At 39.5% G+C, this 12809-nt stretch overlaps 1 protein-coding gene across 6 annotated transcripts in view; it reads left to right on the plus strand.

The window, feature by feature from the left end:
* Positions 1-12809, plus strand: part of NBAS (NBAS subunit of NRZ tethering complex) — a 454285-nt gene that overhangs the window by 258654 nt on the left and 182822 nt on the right. For all 6 annotated transcript variants that reach the window (XM_078349936.1, XM_054245191.2, XM_054245193.2 and 3 more), the window contains 3 exons: positions 101-268; positions 2712-2825; positions 3151-3271. In XM_078349936.1, coding sequence (XP_078206062.1) covers positions 101-268; positions 2712-2825; positions 3151-3271 — 403 coding nt within the window. The remainder of the gene's footprint in view (positions 1-100; positions 269-2711; positions 2826-3150; positions 3272-12809) is intronic.

Raw genomic sequence — 12809 nt, forward strand, 5'->3', positions numbered from 1 at the left:
TTTAATATCTGATCCTTTTAAACATTCATGTTATCACTGTCTTCTCTGTTCTTTTGGCAATGCACATTTTTGCCCTTGCTATTTCATTCCTTTAACACAGGATGAAGTAGGTGTTCCAGGTAGCAATTCAGCTGACCTATTACACTGGACCACTGCCACCACCATGAAAGTCCTTTCCAACACCACGACCACCACCAAGGCAGTGCTCCAGGCCGTCAGTGATGGGCAGTGGTGGAAGAAGTCTTTAACTTACCTTCGTCCCCTTCAGGTAAGCAGTGCATCTTTCTTTTTAAAATCAGTTCTGTGGTTTATATAAATTGATTAGCAATGCTTTCATTGTTACATCTTTATCTTCTCTAAATGGTTAAAAAAATCTCTTAAGAAATATAGACCTCTCATCAGATAGGGAATGATTAATCTGTTTAATAGAATGTAATATATTCCCATGGAATACTTGCAAAGGATACGAATAGAGCTTTAGGTAAGGCTAGGTTTATATATCAGAATTTAGTGAGATGAAAAGAAAAATTTTATCAATGCTTACTTGCTTTTGCTGTGTTTCTACAGGCTGATAGTTGAGGAAGAGTGCTAGGAGGCCGATGGGGCTCTCAAGAAAGAGGACAGTTGAACAGATTCTTGCTTTCATTCTGGAAGTCCAAGTCAGGGCCGGCAGTAGAGCCATTGAGTTTGCTCTGCATTCTTGCACCGCAGTCCTTTAATCTCACACTGGAAAACAAAGAGGAAAAATATAGGACTATTAGCAGTTTGCCTCAAACAAACACTCCTTGTGCATCTCATTCATTTATTCATTCAGCAAATGCTTATTAGACATTTTTTCCTTTCAAATGCTATGCTAATAACTGGGAATACAGTGGGGAAACACTTCAGTCTAATTCCCTTGTCCCGTGGAACTTATATGTCAGTTGGGGAGACACAGAAAATACATGTTTGTATGATAATGTAATGGCAGCTAATAACGAGCGTGACAAAGATAAGTAAGCAAGGTATATAAATCCTGAGTGATCCTAGGGAGTGAAGTTCTGATTAAGATAGAGAAGTTAGGTTTCTCAGAAAAGGAGCCACTTTGAGCAGAAATATGGTTGAACCAAGGAGAACAAATGCAAACCCTATCGCCCGCCGGAGTGGGGTAGCACAGTTGACATCTGCATAGAACATAAACGGGCCAGTGTGGCCTGAGCTGAGTGAACAATGGGGAGAATGAAAGGTGATGAGATCAGAAGGTGGTAGGGAGGCTCATCATTTAAAGCCTCATGTAGACTGTGATGACAACTATAGCTTTTGTTTTGAGTAAGACAGAAAGCTTTCGGAGAATTTAGGCAATGCAATTGTGTGATCCAACTTTACTTTTACTGTGCTCATTTAAGTGCTGTAGAAAGAATAGAAAACAGACAGTGAGATAGAAGACAACATGCAGTGAGATCAGTCCTCCTGGTGAGAGACGTGGGTAGTTTGAGCTAGGATAGAGGTGAAGGCAGTGGGAAGAGGCTGGTTTGGGGATGGGATGTATTTGTTAGACTTGCTGGTGGTCTGGATGTGGGAGAAAGAAGACACCTAAGGACAATGGTCCAAACAGTTGAATAAATGAAGACGCCATTTGCTGAGACACTGTTAAATCTCAGCAGCTTCATCGTTTCCCTAGACTGTGCTTGGCACAGTGTAACTGCAGTGAGCCTCGGAGGAGTAGGTGAACTCCTTTTACTTGGCTCTTCCAGTAAGGGGCTGTACAATTTATTTGGAGAAAGCAAAACATAAAGATAATTAACTATAATCTAGGCATACGAAACTTCTTGCTAATCTGCAATGCTGATAACATGTCTTGAAGACATGTGTGTGGGTGGTAGTTGTGAAACAGATGGGGATCATGATAGGGACACAATCATATCATCTTGTGTCCGTCTGACAAGGATTCAGCAGGTCAGGTCTGAACTGGGCCTGAAAGGAAAGTTAGACTCTAACGAGACAGTCAGCAGGGCAGGACCCTCACAGTGGGAGACAGACATAGAAGCCAATAAGATGCATAAAGCAGGCAGTTTGGTTGAGGTGGAAAGTTAGCCTTTCATGCTAATTAACATTTAATCGCCTCAGATGTTATTCTACATAGTTTTAGTTTTTAGGCTGTTGGCTGTTTGCCTTGTTTAGAGCTGCTAAAGGATTTTTAAGCAGGCAGTGACACAGACAAGGTGATGTTTTGTCTTTTTTTTTTCCTTTTTATGGAGAATGGGGGTCTCACTATATTGCCCAGGCAGGTCTCAAACTCCTGGGCTCAAGCTATCCTCCCGCCTTTGCCTCCCTAAGAGCTGAGTTTACAGGCGTGAGCCACAGCACCCAGTAAGATGATGTTTTTGAGTGGTTATTCTGATAGTAGTGTAGAAAACTCACCATGTGAACAGCATTGATGGCTTCAGTGTTTCTAATTCATTGATGTCAAAGCGACCAGGAAAAGAAAAAGGCATTGCAGGGTGGGGCTGATGTGCTGCTCTTAGCGCGAGGTTATTATCCTTCATTCTCTGCTGGGTGTCTGTGTGACTCTGGCCCTCTTTTTAGGGCATGGGAAGCGCAGGAAGCGCTGTTCACTTTCTCCTGAAATCAGCCTTTTCTTCCTTGCTCTTCCTTCCTTGTTTTTACTCCTTTTCCTACCCACTTGCCTTCTCTTTCTTTTTATCCATTTTTCTTTACTTTTTTCTTTTCAGGGGCAAAAATATGGTGGTGCATATCAAATCGGAACTACAGCTAATGAAGATCTGGAAAAACAAGGGTGTCATCCTTTTTATGAATCTATCATCTCAAATCCTTTTGTCACTGAGGTAAGGACAGTGAGTCTAAGAAGATAGATTTAACTGTCATGCTGTTGTAGGCAGTGTAAACAAAAACTAAAATTTTCCTGAAAATATACTTAGTTGTCTTACTCATGCTATTCATTGGTTTTACATGTTTCTTTGGAATATATTATGACACATTATGAGATTAACATCTGTTTAAAAATGTTTCATAAAATATTATGCTTTAGTTTGTGAGAAGCTATTATTCAGGTCACGAGGAGACTTAACATCTTATAATTGTGTTTTCTAAGCATATATTTGTATAACAAAAGGCACCCTACTACTTGGTGAAACTGCTTCTTTTGTCTAGTCTGAAGTGACCTATGAGACCTATCAGCATGTTCCAGCGGAAAGCTTTGCGGAAGTATTGCTGAGAACTGGAAAACTGGCAGAAGCTAAAAATAAAGGAGAAGTATTTCCAACAACTGAGGGTAAGAGAGAAGATTCTAGTTCCTTGACAGTGTGTAACTCTAGGAGAACATTGTTAACTAAGAATGTACAAATGAACAAGAGTTTGGAAAAGAAATTTTTCAGTAATTTTGAATTGCCTAACTTGACACCATCATTCATTCATTCATCCATGTATTAATTTTGTTTAAAACATTTATTGAGAACCTACTGTTTTCAGGATTTGTACTTATATTGAGGGTTTAAAGGGATAAATATCGTTCTTTAAGGGGCTAGTTATTTAAGGTGATTCTCATAGTGAATGCAAAAAATGCTCAATAAAATTTATTTCCTGATTTTATGCTTAATAGAATGTAGATCATATTTGATCTTCAGAATTTTCTGCTTGGTAGAATATCTTTCCCTGTGGAAATTTTTGAAAAGAGTTAAATGCATGCACATTTACCAAGGACAACTTACAATTTAAACGTTTTTTCCCCTTTAGTCTTCTTCTTTTTCTCTTCTTCTTTTTTTTTTTTTTTGAGACAGAGTCTCACTGTGTAGCCCAGGCTGAAGTGCAATGGCATGCTCTCAGCTCACCTCAACCTCCACCTCCGAGGTTTAAGCCATTCTCCTGCCTCAGCCTCCCAAGTAGCTGGGATTACAGGTGTGCACCACCACACCCAGCTAATTTTTGTATTTTTAAGTAGAGTCAGGGTTTCGCCATGTTGATCAGGCTGGTCTTGAACCCATGACCTCGTGATCTACCCACCTCAGCCTCCCAAAGTGCTGGGGTTACAGGCGTGAGCTACCACGCCTGGCTAGCCCTCTTCTTTTTAAGGTTCTAGGGTAGCTTCCTTGACTGTGTCCTTTCAATTTCCCCTCCCTCTGCTCTGCCATCTTTAGTGGCTATTTTATAATTCAAAGGCTGCTGGAACTTTAGCTATCTTGTCTCTATTTCAGGCATCAGTGAGAAGGAAAACAGATGAAGGAAAAGCGGTTTTCTTTAAAGTCCCATCCATAACTTGCACTTATTATTTTATTACTTATTATTACTTTTTATTGTATTACTGGCCACCTTTAACTGCCAATAAGCCTGCCAGTGCTGTCTTTTGACTGAGCACATTGCTGTGTAAAGTAAAATTTAGGAAAATGCATACAGGGAACAGAACTGCTAATTCCGCCCAAAACCTGGTAGTATAGCTTATTTTTAGATATTTTTTTTTTTTTTATCAATCAGTACTCACATGCTGCTGGGAAGAGAAGAGGCAAATACTACTTCCCCATACACTGTGCAGGTCCCTTGAACAGTAGAGGTTTTTACTAAGTATACCATTTTTCTTCGATTCTGAGATGCATGTTTCTCTACCCTTTCTTCTCTGTTCAGGGCATATATCATGGTTAAGGATATATTTATGTTTCTTTTCTTCTCCAAAAAGCTATTATTAAATTCATGGTACATCTTACAGTTGAGATTGAGTATGTATGAAGAGTACAGTCATGTTTCTCTTTCCCTGTTTAGCTATTCTTCCTTACTGATTGCTTTTCTTTTTATTGTCTTAGATCAGTTGCCCATGGGTTAAGTATGATCAGTTATCCAGGCAGGTAGTTTGTACAGATAGAATCTGAGACCTTAAGAGAATACTAGGTTGGATATGGGCATATCACCTGTTTTTTGGCATAATAATGGAGACTGAAGTAATAACCAAGACGTTCACAAACATTGGTTTATATGATATTTTTGTTATTTAATTTGCAAAGTATGAGCATACCTTTCTTTATTGTTCTTTGCTACATTGCACTTTGCAGATACAGTGCTTTTTAAAAATTGAAGATTTACGGCAACTCTATGTCAAGCAAGTCTGTAAGAGCCATTTTCTTCAACACGGTGTGCTCACTTCATGTCTCTCTGTCGTATTTTGATAGTTCTCACAATATTTCAAACTCTTCATTTTTATTGTATCTGTTACGGTGATTTGTAATTAGTGATCTTTGATGTTACTGTTGTAATTGTTTTGGGGCACCATGAACTGCACGAATATAAGATGTAAACTTAATTGATAAATGTTGAGTGTGTTTTGACTGCTCCACTGACCAGCTGTTGTCCATCTCTGTCCCTCTTCTCGGGTCTCTCTGTTCTCTGAGACACAACAGTATTGAAGTGAGGCCAGTTACTAACCCTATAAATGTTCAAGTGAAAGGAAAAGTTGCACATCTGTATCTTTAAGAGCTGGAAATGATTAAGCTTAGCGTGCAAGGTGTGTTGAAAGATGAGAAAGACTTAGAGTTAGCCAAGTTGTGAATGCAGAGGAAAAGTTCTTGAAGGAAATTGAAAGTGCGACTCCAGTGAACACACAGATGATAAGAAAGCAGAACCACCTTACTGCTGATGTAGAGAGAGGCTTAGTGGCCGGCATAGAAGATCAAACCAGCCACAGCATTCCCTTAAGTCAAAGTGTAATCCGGAACAGGTCCCTTTTACTGCCTTTACTTCTGTGAGGCCTGAAAAGGGTAAGGAAACTACAGAAGAAAAGTATGAAGCTAACAGAGGTCGGTTCATTTTGAGAAATCGCCACAGTCATCACAAACTTTAGCAACCACGATCCTGATCAGTCCAGCAGCCATCAACGTTGACACCTTTCACCTGCAAAAAGATTAAGACTTACTGAAGGCTCAGATGATTACTAGCATTTTTTAGCAATAAAGTATTTTTAAATTAAGGTATGTACATAGTTTTCTAGACATAATGTTATTACATACTTAATAGACTATAGTATAGTGTAAACACAACTTTAATACGCACTGAGAAGCCAAACAGTTTGTGTGATATAGTTTATGGCAATATTTGCTGTATTACGGTAGTCTGGAACAAAAGTTCCAGTATCTTTGAGATATACTTGTACCTCTGTGTGAATTTGAATACCTCTCATATAAAAGGTACAAAAGGCAAAATAATGAAACAAAAAGGCTTTACAAAAAGGCCAAATAATGGAACCACATGGTTAAAGGTCTTAAAGTTGGCTGCTTTCTTGCAGTAGACCCTTTCAAATTGATTGCTCGTTGTATTGGGCTTCTGATATTTTCCAGTGCTGTTTCTGGAGAAACGTTGAGTATGTAAGCAATTGGGCCCCTGAGAGGTGCATATTTCTGGGTTAATCGGCCTCCTCTTTTCATTGAATCCTTACAGTTACTCGGCCATCTTTGCATAGTTGATAACTAAATGATGAGGTATCAAAACGATCTTGAGGAGTAAAGCAAACAGTGAGGTTTTCTTGTGGATCTTTATGGAGTGGGGGAAACATACCTGAGGATGATCAGGGATCTCTTCCAGTTCCCTTTCTAACTGTGTGGACATTATTCACTGAAGGAGAGGTCCTCTAGCCACCTGTGTGCTAGGCCCTGTCCTAGGTACTTAGAATGTAAAGTTAGAGACATTGTCCTTGTCTTCAACAGGCTTATAAAAGAGATGGGGAGACAGACAGATGTGTGATACACGCTATGGCAGGCAAACCCGGAGGCTTTGGGATTGTAGAGGTGTGGCAGCTGAGGGAGAAGGCATTGTGAAGAGGCCTTCGGAAGCAGGCGATATTTGACTGGGACTTGGAAGGATGAATAAAGGAGGAAAGGAAATGGATAGAGAGGTGGGTTTAGGAGAAGTAGAAATGAGATATTTTAGGAAGAGGAGATAAAATTCACAGAGGCAAAGAACATTGAAAACTTTATGATTTTTCAGGGATTTGTAAGCTATTCCAGTACCTGGAGAGGAAGGATATGTGTGGCCAGCCAGAGGAGAAATGAAGTGATAGTAGACTGAGAAGGAGTGCAAGGCTTTGTGAGTGAATTTAAACATTTTGAATGAACCCTCTATCAAGAGCTATAGGGATTTCAAGCAGAAGAATATTACTCTGTTTTCCTTTGCTTCTGTTTTCTTATCTATAAAGCTTGAATGTTCTGCCTTGGGGCTGTTGCTCCCTGATGGCTTCATGCTGGGCTCCCACATGTGCACCGAGGCTCAGTCGGGTTCCCTGACCTGCATGATTGGCCTTGCTACCACCTTGCCCTTCGGTTGATCTAATTATGATTTTACCATTTTTTCAGGACTTACCTCTGTAGTTTTCCTTCCTGGTCACACTTTAGAATCACTTTAGAATCTCTTAGAGTCACTACAGCTACTCAGGAGGATGGAATATGCGGTGCTTGAATCCATTGTAGATGATTTTTTCAGTAATTCTGGAGTTGGGCATGTTTATGAATTTTAATTTTTTTATATGAGGTAGCATCTTGCTCTGTTGCCCAGGCTGGAGTGCAGTGGCATGACTGTGGTTTGCTGCGGTCTCAGCCTCCTGAGCACAAGTGACCCTCCCACCACTGCCTCCTAAGTAGCTGGAACTACAGGTGCACACACCATGCCCAGCTAAATTTTTTTATTGTTAATGTGGAGACAGAGTCTCTTTATGTTGCCCAGGCTGGTCTCAAACTCTTGGACTCAGGCAGTCCTCCCATCTCAGCCTCCCAAACCACACCTGGCTCATACATCATGTGCTTTCTGGACAACCTCAGGGGATTCAATTGTGAAACCATAGTCAAGACTGTTTGGAAAGTTTCACTTTAAATATTAGGTTCTCCCCAGCCTCATGTATCCATTTTTCATACTGAGACCTAACTCTCTGACCTTCTCACTCGGCAGCGTAGAGAAAACTCCTCAGGTCTTTTATGGCTGTGTCTGGTCTCTTCAACTTGAGGCTCAAACTCTGATACCACATCTACTTCTAAATCTTCTGTCCTTACAGCTGTGAGGATTTTCTGTGAGGTAGCTATGGAATGAACGTGTCTTCTTGATGATGAGAGTAAGTACAGTGTGTCTGTCAGAGTCATTGGGCCAGTGACCTGAGCGTACGCTCTTAGCGCATCTGCTCCCTAGTTTGTGTACTGTGCTTAGTGGTGGCTGTGGGATTTTAAGGGCCTGCAGTGATTTTCTGTCTGCCCTGGTGTTTCTTGCGGTTATATTTTCTGACAATCAGATTTTAATACTTTGCCAGAGAAAGAATCTAAGTCTGTTAAGGAATTAAAAAAAAAAGTTCAAATGTCATTGAATAATAAAAACATTTCAGAACACTTAAAATTTATATTAAGAAAACTTACTATACCATCAATATTAAATATAGAGGTGATTGTTAATAATAATAATTCCTTTTATGTACATTTGGGTTTATAATTTATGAAGCATTTTCATATTCCCTATAATATTTTATATATTTTGCTAATGCCAATATGTCTGGAACAGTTACCTTTGGCTATTTTATAGTATCAAATATTTGTCAGAAACTCAGCAGAATTGAAAAATGATGTAGGTTATAAGTGACACAGATTAAAAATTGTGGTAAAAAAGTAATTCTTGACTTTAGAAGTGGGTCATAATATAAATTAAACTTCCTAACATGATCTGACTTTTTAGCATTTTTTAATAAAGTTGATGAAAAGATTTTTATGGAGACTAACTGAAGAGAATTGGTCATTATTTATTTAGCTAGATGAATGATTTAGTGGCTAATGATTTCCAAATCAATAATATGGGCAACCTTATGAGTTTTGTTCTGGAATTAAATTTATCAGAGTGCTTTCTAGAGGCACTTACTTTGCACAGAATTAGTGCTTGAAGGCTTAAGCGTAAATTTCATCTGGTTTTGGCCATATAACTTGTTTAGAAAATGCATTATATTCAAGGTTTGAGAACTAGCATTACAAATTAAATCCATGCACACTGCTAAATGTAGAGCAGGTTTTATTTTATTTATTTATTTATTATTTATGTTCAATGGTAAAGCCCCTGTGATTCAGTCTCTAGCCAATATTACATGTTGTGCATTCCAGCGAAATCTGCTTACCATCTTCTCTGAATATTTTGTCAAATATTACTTCTTATGGTGTACAAATTCCAGGACTAAGAAGCTTCCAAGTGTGGGTTTTGATTTCCATCTGATTAGAAACTGAGTCTGGGTGAGGGCTGCTGAGACAGTTTTGATGCCCAGGAGTGGAGTGGAGGGAGACTCATGTCCTCCACCATCCCCATCAGTTCCCTACAATTCATGTTAGTTAGGAGAGCCCTGGGCTAGGCATTTGGGTTATAGAGATGAATGGCCTGGGATCACTTTGTAGGAGAAAAAGAGTCATGAGATAACTTCAGCAACAATTGTGTTAGAGATTAGAGAATAGAGATCCTTTCATCTCAAGTCATATGGAGAATGGTATACTTGATGCCTGGGATTCTTCCAGTCTTGAAGCAGCTGGGAGATCATGCGTTTAGTGTAGCCGTTTAGTCGGCTGAGTGCAGTGCTGGAGACCAGGCATATATAACTTTTCCAGAAGTGTCTTTTAGGAACCCCCCTTTGGGGAATAAGTAACTGACAGGGAGCTTAAGCATTCGACACAGTTTTCAGGGAGGATTTCTTTCTCTTTTCTTCCCCAGCATTTTTATTGAGAAAAATAAAAATTCACAGTAAAGTTGAAATAATTCTGCAGTGCACTCCCATATACTCTTCAATTAATATCGCCACATTTACTGTACCTATATTTCTCCACCCCTCAATCAATCAAACTCAACTTCATTTTTGATGCATTTCGAAGTAAATTACAGACATCAGTAAACTTCACCTCTTGGCACTACACTGCACGTCTTTAACTAGAGTGAGCATCTTTTACTTTTGTATGTTTCAAAATTCACAGTGAAATACAAAAATCTTAACATGTATGACTGGACAGATTCTGACAATTACATCACCTGTGTAACTCCTGTAAAGATGCAGAGACCTTACTGCCACTCTAAAGTCTGATCCTCTTCTTAGTACACACCCAAGCCACACTTCCTATAGGGCACCCCATGCTCTGACTTTTCCCCACTGTAGATTAGTTTTGATTGTTCTAGAATTCATTAAATGCAATTATATAGTAAGTGTTATTTTGTATGACACTTAAAGTGCGTTTTTGAGATTCATCTATATGGCATTGTCAGGTTTTTATTTTAAATTATTGAGTAGTATTTCATTGTATGCATATAAAACTGTTCATCCACCTTTCTATTAAAGGATACCTGGGGCAGGCTGTAGCAGGAGGATTGCTTGAACCCGGGAGGCAGAGGTTATAGTGAGTCAAGATCACACCACTGCACTCCAGCCTGGGCGAAGGAGTAAGACTCCGTCTCAAAAAAAAAAAAAAAAAAAAAAAAAAAAGGATTTGGCTTATGGCTGTTATTTTTTTAAAAAACTGCTGTGAACTCTCATACAGGTGTTTTTGTGGACATGTATTTTTATTTCTTATAGGTAAATTTTAATGGTAGAATTGCTGGGTCAAAGGTTATGGGTTTGTTTAGTTTTATAAGGAACCGCCAGACTTCTCTTACTTTCAGCAGTTGTGGATTTTCTGGACCATGGTGTTTCAAGACTGCAGGTTTTCTATCTGAGTTTTACCTGCATGGCATGGCACGGGCAGGAGTTTGCCCTTAGGATTGAAGCTGTAAAGATGGGAAACTCACCAGTACTATTCATTCCTTCAAATGGCAGCCATCTTCCAGTTTCTGGTTTTCTTAGGCACCTATCCAGTAGCTTTTAATGCTTGTTTTGTTGTTGTTGTTGTTATTGTTTGTTTGTTGTTTGTTTTGTGATGGAGTCTCTCTCTGTTGCCCAGGCTGGAGTACTGTGGTATGCTCTCAGCTCATTGCTGTCTCCACCTCCCGGGTTCAATCAATTCTCATGCCTCATCCTCCTGAGTAGCTGGGACTACAGGTGCATGCCGTCATGTCTGGATAGTTTTTTGTATTTTTAGTAGAGATGGGGTTTTACCATCTTTACCAGGCTGGTCTTGAACTCCTGGCTTCAAGTGATTCACCTGCCTCAGCCTCCCAAAGTGGTGGCATAAGCCACCTCGCCTTTTAATACTTGTTTTTTATATTTTGTCTAGAGTTTACATTTTAATCTGTAGGAGGGCTACCTGGATAATAGAACCCAATCACTGAAGAATTTAAATAGAGTTACTATTCTGAATTTCCCTGGAGTTTACCAGGTGACATGTGGTTAAAGTCTGAATCATAGTTTCCCAGAAAGGGTAATAGAAAGCCCAAGAGCCTTTTGATTAGGATTATATCTGAGAAGTCAACTCATGAATGAAGTCTTTAACTGGTCAAGAGAATTTTGCACATTCTTCAACTGGCTTGGGTGGTTGAAATAGATGTCAGGAAGTCCCTAGGGAATTAGACCACATGGATGTTCAGGTGGGTGAACTGTACAAGCTCAATAGCATTTCTGGAGGAGATGCTCAAAGTGAGAATTTAAAAAGCACATGACAGTACCAATGAATGCAGTTGCATGGATTGTTCGACCCAGGAGTTCTACTTCTAGGAATTTATCCTAAGAATCTCTTCTTTCACGTTCTTAAAATGGCATATGTTAATTGTTTGTCATAGCGAAAGGTTGTCAATAGCCTGATCGGGACTGATCTTATTTTGGATCTTGTTTTCTGTCTTCACAGATGAACTGCCTTTCTGAGTCTGGTAGATTTACGTAAGCTTCCAAGCCTGTGTACAAACAAGATATACTATCTCCTTGCAAGACTTTTAAGACACTTAGCGCTAATTGAAGTAAACCACTTATTTCATGTTTGGCTTCTCAGAGCATGTATTTTTTATATTATAGTTATTTTTGTTTTAGATTAATTTTATTATTTGTGTTATACAAGGCAATGGCATGAGCACAGAGAGTTTGGATATCAGACTGATTGGGTTGACATACAGGGTAGGTTTAATGGCAAATTAAAACCACAAATGAAGGTAGACCCATATTTATGGGGACTTTAAATGCTCAATAGGAAATGTTAACTTTTATTTGTTTAGGGAATGGGAAACTAATGACGATTCTTTTCCTTCTCTAAGCTAGAAGATCATACAATTACCCAGTGCCTGGAGTAAAATTCATATGAAACTGCTATTTTAAGAAAGTGCTGGAAGGAGAAAGACTGAAAGTATCAGGTAGAGCAGCATTGGGGGGCTGTTGAAAGCGTCTAATTTTTCTTTCTTTTTTTTTTTTTTGAGACAGAGTTTCGCTCTTGTTACCCAGGCTGGAGTGCAATGGCCCGATCTCGGCTCACCGCAATCTCCGCCTCCTGGGCTCAGGCAATTCTCCTGCCTCAGCCTCCTGAGGAGCTGGGATTACAGGCACGCGCCACCATGCCCAGCTAATTTTTTGCGTTTTTAGTAGAGACGGGGTTTCACCATGTTGGCCAGGATGGTCTCAATCTCTTGACCTCGTGATCCACCCGCCTCGGCCTCCCAAAGTGCTGGGATTACAGGTGTGAGCCACCGCGCCCGGCCAGGGTCTAATTTTTCAGCAATTGAAGCTTAGAGTTTGTGGCAGTGAAACAAAGTATGTATGAAAGAGTTCTTTGGAAATTATTCAGTGGGATTTGTTGATGAACCAAGTGCTGGCAGCAGAGGAGAGGAATGAAGTCCGAGATGACTCTGTGATGTTAAGTTTTGTTTATTGGGAAGATAAGGTACTGTTTTCGAAATATGAAAGGTATTGGGTAAAGAATGAT

Source organism: Callithrix jacchus, chromosome 14, assembly GCF_049354715.1.
Source record: "Callithrix jacchus isolate 240 chromosome 14, calJac240_pri, whole genome shotgun sequence".
In the NCBI taxonomy this organism is placed as follows: Eukaryota; Metazoa; Chordata; class Mammalia; order Primates; family Cebidae; genus Callithrix; species Callithrix jacchus.